Source organism: Leopardus geoffroyi, chromosome D4 (genome assembly GCF_018350155.1).
Source record: "Leopardus geoffroyi isolate Oge1 chromosome D4, O.geoffroyi_Oge1_pat1.0, whole genome shotgun sequence".
Lineage (NCBI taxonomy): Eukaryota > Metazoa > Chordata > Mammalia > Carnivora > Felidae > Leopardus > Leopardus geoffroyi.
The window spans coordinates 88,417,249-88,431,566 of NC_059342.1; the positions used below are offsets into that span (position 1 = coordinate 88,417,249).

The 14,318-nt window shown below is 54.8% G+C and overlaps 1 protein-coding gene across 4 annotated transcripts in view; it reads left to right on the forward strand.

The window, feature by feature from the left end:
* The window catches only part of GPR107 (G protein-coupled receptor 107), a 70,086-nt gene that overhangs the window by 33,111 nt on the left and 22,657 nt on the right, over positions 1-14,318 (forward strand). For 3 of the 4 annotated variants that reach the window (XR_006710430.1, XM_045469897.1, XM_045469896.1), the window contains exons 10-14: positions 3,338-3,413; positions 5,192-5,265; positions 5,641-5,758; positions 8,535-8,665; positions 10,717-10,760. Coding sequence is in view for 3 of the 4 variants with exons in the window: in XM_045469897.1 (XP_045325853.1) it covers positions 3,338-3,413; positions 5,192-5,265; positions 5,641-5,758; positions 8,535-8,665; positions 10,717-10,760 (443 nt within the window). In the remaining variant the exon portion in view is untranslated. Of the gene's footprint in view, positions 1-3,337; positions 3,414-5,191; positions 5,266-5,640; positions 5,759-8,534; positions 8,666-10,716; positions 10,761-12,965; positions 12,998-14,318 lie in introns of all 4 variants that reach the window. The other variant, XM_045469898.1, reaches the window with a different exon arrangement.

Here is a 14,318-nt window from a genome sequence, read left to right on the forward strand (position 1 = left end):
AGGCTTTATCTGCCTGTACTCGGTTCTTGAAGGGAGCAGCTGCACGTGTGTGTGGGACCAGCGTTTAATTCTGTCTCCTTTCCCCCAAAAAACAGAATAAAATACTACTTTTCAGTTAGAGAACAGTATGAGCATTTGTTACATAAGATCTGTAAACTAAGAAAAGGACGGTATACGCATGTGGCATTGTAACGTGGCGTCATTTAAATTCATAAGATAATTAGGCATCCCAAATACGGAATCTCTCTTTCTGTGGAGCATTGGGCAGAAATCGAGACCTCTTCAGTCTCCGGGGGCCTGTCTTCTGGCAGACATGCTCAGCTGGGGTAGCGAGCTCAGGCCAGGGCAGTGCAGGCTCCGGTTTGTTTTAAGATTTGGATTGATGGAAAGAGCCACTCGTCTACTTGTGAAGGACCGTGCATGGTTGTGTTTGGGGTAATCAGTCAGGTGGCCATTCATAAGAAAACAAGAATCTTAACCAATTCAGGCTATAAAAAGGTTTTTCAGTGAAGTGTTGATTCTTCCTTTATTAGAAAAATCAGAACTGGGACTCAGAGACCCAATTCCAGGTGTAAACACGGACCGCTCCCACCTCTGTGTCTCGCTTCACTCCCTGGGCCACAAAACTGGGGCGGGGTCATTGCCCTGCCTTCCTCTGAGTGTCTTAGAACCTTAGGTGTGTTGTGTGATTCCCCCCCCTTTCCCCCAAATCCTGTGCGCCAGAGGACTTTGCAAATCAGGGCACTATGCAAATGCGAGGTGCATACGAAGTACCTGAGCAGACAGGTGCTCAGGGGTATTTCAGTTTCTGTTTATTTAGCGACGAGACCGTCCCTCTCGCTGGTCCGCTTACATGAGATGACGGTGAGTTTTAACTCTGTGGCCAGAAGAGGCACACCTGCTGCACGCAGCACGTGTGTAGTGCACGGCACTTGGCGTGGAAGGGGGGGACGGACAGCCGCTCGCTTTCCAGTGCCTGCTCCCTGCCCGGTCCAGCGCTGGATGCGGGCTCTGTCCGCTCACCTTCCACCTCCTGGAGGTGGGCGATGCCCCATCTTCAGCAGAGGTTACTGGGGGCCGAGAGGGGCGAAGGTTGGCAGGGTAGAACCCGTGTTCGAGCCAAGTGACTGGGGCTCTCTTTCGAGCCTCTTCTCCCTCCGGTGTCATCACCGCCCCGGCCGCTGGCGCTTCGAGCAGGATTGCAGGTTGAGGGGGCCGGGGTGTGTGAGCGAGCCGTCTCGGCAGCGGGCGGTTCTGCGCTCTGGGTAGATGTCGTCGCCACTCTGGAGTGGCAGACTCGTCTGGCCTTGACTTCCTTTTTGACCTTGGAGTAGGTAGGCGTCGGAAGGGAAAGGACCAGGGGGAAATCGGCCGGAAAGGGAGCGTGCGTCAGTTTGTGACACACCCTCCCTATCGGTCTGTGCCAGGCCCCTGTTCTTCATTTCCCCTTCGTCCCGACCCCGACCCCTCTCTCAGTCCTTCCCAGCTGCTCCGGTGCACGTGATGTGTGTTGTTGGGCGTGGGTGTGTTTACTGTTCCTGCGTATGTTTGTGACTTTCGTAAACCATGCCAGCTCTAGATTGCTGTTCGTGCCATTTGTCACGCAGTAGTAGCTGTTTCAAGGCCTAGTCACACTGCCGTGTGTCCATCCGGTTCATTCAGTTTTGGCCACCCCATAGTGCGCATCCCGTTTTACTCACCCATCGCTTTGGTGAGGGACCCCTCCCGCGGCCTCCCCGCCGCCCCGGTCCCCCCAGCCGTGTTGTCATGACCTCCCACCCCCTCCCTGGCCTGTCCCCTTATGGCTCCGTGCAGCCTCTGAGGTGCCCTCCCAGAAAGAGGTGCACTGGGCAGGGGGTAAAGTCTTCCTTAATTGCATTAAGCGCCCGCCACCAGATGGCCCGTACCAGCTTCCACTCCTGCCAGGGGTGCAAAGGGTTCCGGTTTCCCCAGACACCACTGGCATCTTATTTTGGGGTATAAACTGGTGCTTCATTCTATTTTGCATTTCTCTGACCATTAGTGACGTGAAATCTCCTTCCGGGGCCTTGTTAACCATCTGGGTTCCCCTCCTCGTGACCGTCTCTATGCTTCGCACATTTTCTTTGGGTTTTGTGTCATTTTCTTGTCGCTTTACGTGAGTTTCTTGCATAGTTTGGACATCGATCCTTTGTCCCAGACATGGCAAATTTCTTCCCCCAGTCTGTTAAACTTACCTGTGGTATTCGTTGTTGAATGGAAGTCTTTCATATTAACAGAGTCAAAGCTATCTAATTTTGGGCGGGGCTTCTCGGAAGAAGCCTTTTCCTACTCCAGGGTCACAAAGGATTTAAGTTATGTTTGGCACTGAAATCCATCTGGAGTCCTTCTTTATGTAAATGTGAAGTGGGGACACAGCTGCACACACACACACACACGCACACACAGGATTGGGTGGATTTTCCCCATGCCAGTCATTAAATGGCCCATCCTTCTGCAGCCGGTTGGCTGCCCCTCGTCTGTCGTAGGCCAAGCCTCCATACACGCAGGAATCCATTTCCAAGCTCTCGGTTCTGTTGGCTTATTTGTCGGACGCTGTACCCCTTCCACACTTGTTGCTGCTGTGGCTTCGCAGAATGTCTTGATGTCTGAGAGTGTGACTTTCCTCCGTAGCTCTTATTCAAGTCTCAATGTACTTTCATAGTTTTAAATCTGTCTCCAGAGGCGTCTCGTGTCCCATTAGGTTAGTTCCGAGGGTGAGGTCGGAAAGGGTAGAGGAATTGAATGGCGGGCAGCCCGAAGGTGGGCGAGTACCTGTGTAGGCCTGGTGGTGGGAGTGGGCGCTTCTCCCCACTGGCCGGTCCCAGCCCTGAGGGCGAGGGGACGGGGCACCACCCCGGGGCTCTCCCTTCCGCCCTGCCCCCCTCCGGGCCGCAACCCGCCCCTACAGCTGCGCCCGCGCCCCTTCTGCTCTCCCAGGGAGAGCTCTCCCCAGTTCCGTAGATCCCGCCGCCTCGTTCTCGCCTCTGCGGCCTTTCCAGGGTGGTTTCTGGGCACGAGGCTGGCCAGCTGTGTGGATTTCCATCTTCTCGGGAACTGGAACTCGTCCTGTCTGGCTTCAGTGCCTGACGCTGCTGCGGTCACAACAGAGACCTGTGGCCTTGGTGCCTGATGCTGCTGCGGTCACGGCACAGGCTTGTGCGCGAGAGGCGACTCTGGGGCTCCGTCGGGTCTGTTTCTGCTGGTGGAAACTAGGTCTCAGAAAAGGCTTCGTGTTTCTGGTTTGCTTAGGTTGTATTTACTGCTTCCTTGTAAATGTATCTGATGACTGTTATTTAATTCTTTTCTGTTTTTATAGGAATGACGTATTTAAAATTCACTGGTTGATGGCAGCCCTTCCTTTCACCAAGTCTCTTTCCCTGGTGTTCCACGCGGTATGTATTAATATTTCGGGTCGTTTATGAAATGATGTGCTGTGCCTCTAATCAGGAAAAATGAGTTGGAAGGAAGGGGGGAAACAGTAGATTAAAGAAGTCCTTTTGTCACGGAGCCTCCTTTGGTACGGGAGGGACCATCACAGGGATGAGTCATTACACCCTCCCTGACCTGGCCCGAGACCTCTTCTAATACTGCCTACGTTCCCAGAGTTTTCCTAGAACGCTTCCTTGCTTCCTTGCTTTTATTCACCCCCCTTTTTTTTTTAAGTCCTTTCTTGGGATTAGAGTGCCACCTGCTGAATTGTTTCCGCGATTTTACTTTTCTAAACATCTTTCCCATTTGATTTGAAACATGTTCCCATTTGATTTGAAGCCCAGTGTTAGCATACTTTCTCAGGGGGAAGCGATGCCCTAAATATTGAGGCGTGTGAATCGAGCTCGCACTTTGCCTAGTTAGTCCAGGTGCGAACTGGAGTGAGCCTGCCCGAGGGAGGAGTGCCACAGCCTGCCGGGTTTCTAGGCCCGTGAGGCTCCTGCGGCTGCGCCTTTGAGGGCGACAGCATCCAGACATGCGCTCTCCTGCAATTACAAGGGTTGTCATAGGCGTCGCGATGTGTCCACTTACAGTCTCTCGAAATGACAGTCGTTTGGATAATTTCCCATTTGGATCTGAGTTAAAAGACTCTTTCTGGGGCACCCGGGGGGCTCAGCCGGTGAAGCGTCCGACTTCAGCTCAGGTCATGATCTCATGGTTCGTGAGTTTGAGCCCCGCGTCAGACTCTGTGCTGACAGCTCACAGCCTGGAGCCTGCTTGGGATTCTGTGTCTCCTTCTCTCTCTGCCCCTCTCCCGCTCGTGCTCACTCTCTCTCTCTCTCTCTCTCTCTCTCTCTCTCAAAAGTAAACATTAAAAAAATTTAAAAAAATTCTTTCTGGAACCTTCTAGATGATGAATGGCAGGATCCTTGAGTCACTTTAGTATCTAAGTAGCCATTTGTGATAGAATGAAGAAATTGCTGTCAGCGTTTGTGAGTTGTGCCAGGAAGCATTTTGGGTGTGCTTCTGAAACCTGCCACTTTATTTACTTAAAAAAAAAATTTTTTTTTTAATGTCATTTATTTTTAAGAGAGAGAAAGCAGGCACATGCCAGCTGGGAAGGGGGCAGAGAGAGAAAGGGAGAATCCCAAGAATTGCTAACAGTGCAGAGCCCGACTCGGGGCTCAGTCTCACGAACCCGTGAGATCATAACCTGAGCTGAAAGCAAGAGTCGGTTGCTGAACCGACTGAGCCCCCCAGGCGTCTCTGAAACTTGCCACCTCAATTAACATACATTGGTGGCTTTAAGTAGCTCTAAATTCACAGATTTCTTCAAAGCAAAAACAGTTGAACCTAGATAATTCCCCATGGCTTTTTTTTTCGTATGGAATAAGCAGCTGGGGTAGGCAAGGGGAAGTTCTCAGCTGGGATTCCATAAAAACCTGTGGCCTTTGGACAGTGGAGATTTTAAAGACCAGAACAGGCAGCCATTTGCCCCCGGTGAATCCCCTGCCCCAGAAGAGGGACCTGGCCTGCGTGTTGGCGTTGAAACCTCGTGGCTGGTTTCTCATGCTTCCTGACGTTCCTGTCCTTAACTGTGGATAGACAAGTGAGGGATCAGGGCGTGGGATGGAGGGGACATCCCCCGTCGTGAGGTCCTGTGGTAGCATTTCCTGTTTCACTGTGCACACGAAGACGCGTGGCAGGTGGACCTTTCTGAAAGACACTTCTCTGGTTGCAGATCGACTATCATTACATCTCCTCCCAGGGCTTTCCGATCGAGGGTTGGGCTGTCGTGTACTACATCACTCACCTGTAAGTACGCAGAGGGACCCGTGAACCCTTGTCGCGTGAGATGATGCGTAGGAGAAGTTGGGGAGGCTGTGGGAGCAAGAGCCCTGCCCTCCTGTGGCGGCCTCTCTGGGTTCCTGCCGCGCCAGGGGTGTGTGGCACGCGGGCGGCTGTGCAGACGACAGCCCGGGGCCGCTGGCCTGCTCCCGGGAGGGGGCTGACTCCGTGGGGGGATGGGCTGCTCAGGTAGTGGGGTGCACAGCGAACTCAAGAGGCGTTTCCTGGAGTTGGCTGCCTCTCTTTTCTGAGACTCTCACGCAGTCGCGAACGAGCTGTGCGGCGGAACCAGCAGAGAAGGTCTGGAGAGACCGTTGGCATCTGAAATGCTTTCTTTTCCAGTTTGAAGGGGGCACTGCTGTTCATCACCATCGCGCTCATCGGCACCGGCTGGGCTTTCATTAAGCACATCCTCTCCGACAAAGACAAGAAGATCTTCATGATCGTCATCCCGCTGCAGGTAAAGGGACCCGAGTCCCGTGTGTCCTGGTGGTGTCCCGGCGCTTCTCAGGGCTTAGCTCCCGGCCTGTCCGGGAAGAGGGCGTCGGCTCACCCAGAACCGCAGCTCGTGCCCCTGGGGCTTCTCCCTCTGCCGTCTGGCCGACCCGGGCCTCGGGTCGTTGCCCCGAGAGCTGTCCGCTGTCACTCAGCTGGCAAGCGGTGTGTGGACGCCTGTGCCTTGAGTAGGGAGCTGCTGGGAAGTTCGGGAAGCTGCCGCCTGCCTTCCTGCGCCAGGCTCCCCTCTGACAGAATGGTCCTCTTAGCCTTGCCCAGGCACGCAGTGATTTTATTAACAGGTGATTTTAAAACTGTGACCGACACCGGTGAGGCTTCGCAAGGTAGAATATAAGCGGACCTCAGGACAGCTGTTCATCAAGCCCTTCCTGGTTCAGGACCCTGGGCTGAGGCCAGCCTTCCCCGGTCGTGAGCCCCTGGGGACAGGAACCTTGTCGCCCGCGTAACAGTCCTATTGGAGGCAGACACTGGGCTTGGAGAACTCCCGAGAAGCAGAGAGGGCCTGGCAGGGGTACAGGACTGCCCTGCTCGACCGAGGAGTGTGGGTTTGGTGAAACTGTTCTCGGCCGCCCTCCCTGGGGAGCACAGTGTGGGTGTGGCGGGCGAGGGGAGGGCGGGCACCTCCCTGGGCCCCCAGGTCTGCCTCCTCACCCTGGCGACTGGTGCTCTGGCAGCATTTGCCCCAGAGCCACCTCCACGTTGATGACGCAGGACCTGTGTTAGCGCCAGATGAATGGTGCAGACCAGTTGCTGTAGATTTCCCAGGAGAGACTCATCACCTGAATCGGAACGATCTGGAAGGCTGCAAGGTAGAGAAGGGCCTTGCCTAGACATTTAAGGAAAGACCTGTGGCCGGCGGAAGAGGAGCAGTGGACGCGGGTGGTCCTGTGGCCGAGTGAACAGAGAGGCTGAGGATCTGTGTGGGTCTCGGCTGTGGAGCTCCCGGGGCCACTCGCCGGCCCCGGGCCAAGTTCTACTGCCTGCCAGAGCGTCTGAGCTCATGAGGGAGGGCCCGGGGCCGCAAATGCCCCCCCCCCCACCAAGACTCCGTCCCTCCAGGCGACTCTTGCATCCTCACCCCACCCAAGCTGGGATGTGATGGGTCACGGCCTTCTGGCTTTTGCACCCCAAGGGAGCTGAACACAAGGTTACATGGCCGGCCCTTATGAGGAAACGGCATTTAAAGAATTGAATATAGGGAAGTTAGGCATCGATAAGCACAGAGGCCGGCCTGGGAAGGCTTTGGACGGCAGCCGGAAAGCTAAAACTGTTTCTTCGTGGCCACGGGGAGCCGGTGCACAGCTCTGAGCGAGAAGGGAGAGGTGCACAAAACGTACGCACAGACCTTGAAGGACAGTTTTGGCGTTTCGTGCCACGCCAGGGAACGTTCTGTCGCATGTCAAGAGTGTCAGCTGAGGACGGAGGGGAGTTAGAGATTTAAGGTGAGAAAGCCTTTGTTTCCTCTTTGTCTTCAGAGGTGGAGTCCCACGTGCAGGCGCGCAGGATAGAGGAAGGCCCGAATTTCAGAGTAATTTTTGCATTCATATCCAGTAAAGTATGGCTTCTGCGATCATGTCACTAAAAGCTCCTAGATAGGAAAACCTTACTTTGAGACGTCCCGAATAGCAGCGTGACAGATTTTGCACTCTTTGTCAAAGTGTGCAGGGTGACCTTTACAGCAGGCGAGCACGGTGTTTGGGACAGAGGACTTGTGATCTGTGCATCCACACCTACCGGAAATCTCCCAGAGAGCATCTCCTAGGTTCTGCAGAGTACTGCCGTCCCAGTGTAGCCAGGCCCTGGGGCCTCTCGCAGCACACTCGCGCCGGGACTGAACCCCCAGGGCCAAGTGGAGCGGGACACGGTCGCAGGTGCACCTCAGGGGGAAGAACTGAGCCATGTCCCATGTGGAGGGGACCTGGGTGGGGTTACTTCTAAGGAAGAGCAGCGTGGCCTCTCAGGCACTGGGCCCAAACCTGCCATTCTCGTCGCCCTGGTCTCGGATAACACCCTCTGGTACTTAAAAGCCCGTCTCTGAGAAGCGGCAGCAGCTGCCCAGGGAGCACCCGGGCCTGAGGAAACTGGGCGTCGTGGCTGAGTGCGGTGCCACCCGTTCAGGCCACCGCCTGGCCCTGCTCAGGGGGCCTGAAAAGCAAAGCAGAGGGTCCCAGTGGTCTGTGCTGCGTCGCAAATCCCCCCAAACACGGTGGCGATAAGCATGTATTCTCTTCGCGTTCGGTGGGGGTCGGGAATTGAGGCGTGGCGGTTCTGACGGGGGCCCTCGCGCAGCGAGTGAGACCGTGGCTGGGGTCACCTCAGTCTTCACCTGCCTCTCCTGGGTCGGGAAGACTCGATGAGGCGGGGCGAGAACAGCAGGGGCTCCTCCGCCTTTTCTCCTCTGCCTGGTCTCTCCACGTTGCCAGAGACCGACTTCCCCCGAGAGGCCCAGCCAGAGGCGGCGTCCTTTGTGCGACCTACCTCGGAAATCACATGGCCTCACTCGCGCCTGACTGTCGCTCAGGGCAGTCGCACGCTCAGGAGGAGGGCACAGACACCGCTCCTGGATGGGAGAGTAGAGTGTTCTGAAAAGCATGTGGCCCTGGAGAGAATGCCGTGGCCGTGGTTGGGGGCCCGCAAGTCCGAGTGCCCACCCCCCTTGGGGCCGCTGTTGTGGAGGCCTGCCCTTGCCTTAGGGCCTCAGCGACTTCTCGTGTCCATAGGTTCTGGCAAACGTGGCCTACATCATCATAGAGTCCACCGAGGAGGGAACAACGGAGTATGGCCTGTGGAAGGATTCTCTGTTTCTGGTAGACCTGCTGTGCTGTGGGGCCATCCTCTTCCCCGTGGTGTGGTGAGTACCCGCAGGAAGGGGGGGCCGCGGTGCACCCCGAGGCTCGTGCATCAGACAAGTCCAGACCCCCGAATCAGCCGTTCCCAAACCAGGCCAAATCACACGGGGCATCGGTTTAACAAATGAGCTTCCTGGGTCCTCAGGTGGACCTGAATCTGCCTCCAGGAGCAGGAGCCTGGAGTTCGGGTCTTGATCTTGTCCCTCCGTGGAATCCGATACAGCTGATCTGGCACCTTGGCTTTTAGCACAGCTTAGATCATAGAGAAGGGTCTGGAAATGAGAACTCGGGCGACATAACGGCAGCACGAATTTGGAGGGAGGAGAGTTGAAGAAATCCTGTAAACAGCTTTCTTGCCAGGTAGGCGGAAGGTGAGGAAGTGCGTTAACATAAACTAGCGAGAGTTCCCAACACGTTCTCAGGTCAGAGGTCTTCAGAATGGCGGGCTTCAGACGCACGTGTTGCGCTTTGCTTATGTGTGAAGAAATGTTAGTGCCAGTGGTTGTTGAGAGAAGATATCCTCATTAAATCTTAATGCCACGTGAAGGAAATTACCGGTTCAGTAGGAAGCAAGGAGAGGAAAAAAGGCTAGCAAAACTTAAACACCCTTACAGTGATCTAGGTCCGTGGCTGTTTGAAAGCGGCTACTCCTTTTGGAATAAAGTCTTAAAAAGTGGACTTACCTGTGTTGTGTTAACGGTAGAGTGGTCCACGCTGCAGTAAACTCCTATTTTTCAAGATCCTGGGGCTTATCAGCTTATTCTGTCACTCCGATTACTTAGAATATGGTACCAGCGGAGGGTAATCCTCATTCCAGCCGGTTAGACTCACTCTTGACCCTTATTCCATCGTACGTGACACGTTGTGCATACATCAGTGTAGCCGGCAGCTTCCAGAAGATGGGGGAGTCTCCTCGATCTCCCCCACCTCCCTGCGTCGTGCCCGGGACCAGGTAGCCCAGGCATCCGTAGCAGGATGACCAGCACCGTCTTCGGGTAGAAAGAAGCGTCTTTCTGTCCGGAACAGAGTGCAAGCCCTACTCTTCGTCTGCCGCCTTCGGCAGAAAGAAAGGACCTGGAGGTTTGGGGAAGACGCAGGGGAGCGATAGGGCTGCAGGGGGTCATTTCCCTCGCCTCCTTCATTGTAGCGCGAGGGGGCAGACGTCACACGGCGATACTCTCGAGAGTGCATCTTCTGAAAGTTGCCGTAAACGAAAAGCGTCGAGCACTAGAGGTAGCTTCAGGAGCGGCACCGGTGACTTTGGAGCTGGCTTTGTGCCGGCTCGCTTTTGAGTGGTGTGCCATTCAGATCTCCCAGGTGGGCAGGTGAGGGGGCGGGCGCGGGGGTCTCAGGAGAAAGCCCTCAGCCGGGGTCAGGTGGAGGGTGGGTGGCCCCATCTGTGACCCCCCCCCCCCCCCCCCCCGCCAGGCTGTCCTCATCCTTTGGAGACAGACCTTCCCGTAGCGCCTTTAATAATGTTCGTGTTCCCCTGTCTGAACAGCGATGATGGTAATTAGTTACCTGGCACATCGCAGCAGAAGAGGCTCCCTGGAGGCTGCCACTTGGCAGCAGAATTCCAGACGGTGAAATACTGAGTTTGCAGGAAGCCACGTGCTCACAGGTTCCTAGACCTAGACCTGAGAAATCAGCCTCCGGCCTCCGTGTGCGGGGGTCCGTGTTCTGTGGGCGGCAGGTGCGCTCCAGTGCGGTGTCAGGGAGCGGGGGTAGTTGGGGAAGTGAGAGATTTTAGGTGGAGAGAGAGGTCAAGAGCGTCGAAATGATCTCCTTTTGCTTTTTCTCCTCACACCCAGGCCCCTGGCAGACCTTTCTCAGCCATTAGCGGGCGTCCTTAACGCTCGGGCTTGAGTACTGTACGCGGCCAGGTGCTGGATGTAGAGGTCACGTTGATTCGGGAGAGTGCTCCGAAACCGTCTAGGCCAGCCCGTCAGCTTATGACTGAGGAATTCAGGGCCTTGAGTTACTAGTGTTGGAAACACAGAAGAGTACAGATTGGTGTGAGCTAACCTTTTGTTCTCCAAATGTTCATTTTTAGGTCAATCAGGCATTTACAAGAAGCGTCAGCCACAGATGGAAAAGGCAAGTTTCCTTGTGCCCCTTTGTGCTGCTGGGCCTTCCCTGAAGCCCCTTCCCCGGGCGCTCCCGGGAGGTGGAGGGGCCGCTGTCTCTTGGGGAGGAGTCTGGGGGAGCCCCGGGGGCTTTATGAGAGGAGCCGGGGGGGGGGGGGTTGTTTGCTGGAGAGGCAGGTGGTGAACGTTGCGGAGGTCAGTTGTGTAAGGAGGCATGGGGGCGATTGCTGCTTGCTGAGATGATTCATTGCGTTTCCACGTGTGAACGTGGTTTTCACCTTCTCCGAACTGAGTCAGGAAGAGAAAATCTTGTCTGGGAAGGACCGGATAGCACTTCGCTGTGAGAACAGGAGGTATGATGGGTTGGGGATGGCTCTGTGTAAAGCACCCCTTCCTGCTGATTTAACACGCTTTCAAAATAGACGTGTCGGTATTAATTTAAGAGGAGGCTGATGCCAGAGAGAAGCTCTGAAGCTCTCTGGCTTTTAAACGGCTATGCCATCAGAGCCTTCTGTAGCTCCTCGCTTTTCCAACCAAGCCTCCTAAGAAAAGAAGCCACAAAGGAAACGTTTTGTGTGGTTCTGCGCATATGTGAATAGTACCCGGCCACAGGCCGCTGTGGCATAAAGGGGGAACCTCAGGCCACGGGGACCACGGAGCAGTGCTTTCTCTGCTCTGAACTGCCTCCGGGTCTGGGAAATCGTGTTCTTGAAGGCAGATCATTCCTTTGGTGGCGTTCGTAAAGTTTTGTCGCTGATCTGTATTTCTTTTATTATAAAAATAACGTGGATTCATCTCAGGAAAATTGGAAATCAAGTAATAGGTACAAATCTTATTTCATACTTGCCATAAAATTAATACCGTGTTATTTTCTTTAAGTTGAACTAGACCCGATTTCAGGGCTTCACCCCCGGGTCCAGAGAGATCCCGGGGTTCTTCTGTGGAGCATGGCCCCCAGGGCATCTGTGGCTCCTACAGTTTGGGCCCACAGTGGTTGCTGGGGAGACTCCCGCCATCCGGCCCGCGTAGCGCTCTGGCTCTGGGCGGCCGTGGGGGGGTCCTGCCTCGGCTGGGAGCCCCAGTCAGTGCGGAGTCCAGCCTCCCCAGGCCCACCCGGCCTCTCAGTGGGTGCAGGCTCCACTCGCAGAACATGCCAGCTCGTGTTTTCTTTCTAGGCCTGGGAAATAGCTCTGATTTTCTCCCCTTTTTTCTTCAGAGGAACTGGGTTCCCTTCTCCCTCTGGGACAGATTCTTGCTAGTGAGTTTCAGCTTGAACTTTGCCTAAATGTGTCGCTTTCAGCCTGACTGCAGCGCCTCGCCCTGAGCCAAGGAGTTCAGAGAGCGCTCTGCTTTCTTGGAGCGGGGGAAAGGGAAATTACAGAGAACAAAACACAAACTAGAATCTTCCTAAAGCGCCTGCCGTAGACGGAAAAACCCAAAGTAGAAAATGAAAGCTCACCTTCTGGGAATAACTATTGTTTGGGGATAGCCTTGTCTTTTTCTCCTTTTTCTGTGCCTGTCATATCAAAAGGTGGCTTTGTTATTATTTTTATAACAGCAAATTGGTCGTTCTCTTCTTTTTAACACATTGAGGGCACCTGGCTGGCTTGATCTGCGGGGAAGCGACTCCTGATCCCAGGGTTGTGGGTTTGTACCCCACATCAGGTTGTGGACAGTACTCAGAATTTTTTTTTTATACACTGAGATGAGACATTCTACTTTTTCATCTTGATACGTTTCAGTATTTCTGAATTTGTTTTTCTTACTCCTTGGCTGAAAATATGTAAAAATTCCAAGGGTGATGTCTTTCGGTTGATGAGTTTTGTTAATACTTTTCTTCCTAGTCTCGCCTTTTCCCCTTGTGGGTTCCTCTGGCCCTTCCTCACCAGCTCCCTCCCCCCCCCCCCCATCATCCTGCATCATTCTGCATCATCCTGATCCCTCCAACTGCCTCTCCACCTTCTGCGCCCAGCTCTTACCCCCAGTTTGGGGGTAACTGTGGTAATGAATTGCGTCTGTGACCGTTTATTCCCCGAGCTCTTCATCAGGTATTTTGCCTGGGGTGGATAGCACAGCAGGTGACGCCCAAGATGGGGTTGGAATTGTCCCCAAGCAAGCATAATTGTCCCCAAGCAAGCATAAAGGGAAACCATCGAACTGGAATGCTCTTGTCATCTCGCCTGGTTCACACGCAGTTTCTTGTTTTTTCCACCAGGTGACAGCATGGGACCTCTTCAGCAGAGAGCGGTCCCATGAGCACACCAAGGGCTCTCCTTCTCGGGATGACAGACTGTTGAGAAAGCACCCGTTTCTCATCAGCAAACATCACAAACCCTTTGAGGGGGACAGAGTAGGTTAGATGGGGGGGTGCCTTGATCCACGTTCTTTCCCAGAGTTGATCTGTAGGCCGTGGCTGCTTTTTGGCTAATCTGCAATTGTGTATTTCATTCAGTACTTTGAGAAATGGTTACACCTGTAACAGTTCTGGAGTCAGGGTGGCCTCGTTCCCACGGTCAAGTCCCCCCTGCAGAGAACTCTCAGGAACAGCATCCCCCCACCCCTCCCTGGCATGCCGCTCAGGTGTGACTGCAGAGCAGGCCAGGTCAGAGCGGGGCAGAGGCTGGAGTGGGGACACGGGCCACCGCCCGACCGCAGCTTCCCGGGTGCTCTGAGTGACCCCCCGTGCTCCTCAGTCTGCCCTTCTGAGATCTAGCCCGTCCCAGAGGCAGCTGGCAAAGTGAAGGCCACGGGCAGTAATGTCTCCTGCTAGATTTGGCAGCATTTTTGCTGGATGGAGGCTGAGGCTCCGGGTCCTGTTTATAGGCTCGTTAGGCCATTGACTCAACACACGACCTTGACAGTGACTTGGGCGGAAGACTGTCCAACTAAGTGCAGTTCAGGCTGACTTCGGCAGGGGGAGCGCTGCGTGTGGGCCGGTGGGTGGCTTTCGGAGTGCTTGTTTGGGTGGTGGTTACTTCTTCGTCTCTGGAGTCCTCCTGACTGAACCGGGGGGAAGTGTTAAGGATGCAGTCGCCCGCTGGCCTTCAGCTGTGTCTTTGTCTCCTCTGTCACACGCTGGTGCTTCTCTCCACTCCCGTGTCATTTAGAGCCACTGCCGCGCTGCGCTCCCCGAGAGGAAGCTTAATTGAGTCGCACGCAGACGCCCGAGCTCGGGTTCTACTGTGTTCTGCCTGCCAACATTGACTGGCTGTCACTGCCCTTGAGCCTGGACCTGCTTCCTTCTTTCTCCAGTGTCCTTCCCTTAGGGGACTGGCCTGGGGGTAGACGTTGTTCACCAAATTAACAGTCTCTGCTGCTACTGCTCTTATCTGCACCCCTTCCCCCCCCCCCCCCCCCAGGTTTCTAAGGAAGATTCAGAGGAAGTGTTCTGAGGCCTCTGGGCTTTTATGTGAGCTTCAGAGGCCTTTAAACAAATGGTGATGGGCTAGTTGTAGGGCTTGTAGAGGAACGGCTTCATCCTGAGCTGCTGCCATGTTCGGGAAGTTGCTATGGCCGTGGGAAGTGTTTTTCAGGGCAGCCGTCCTCAAGAGGGCCCTCGGGGTCAAAA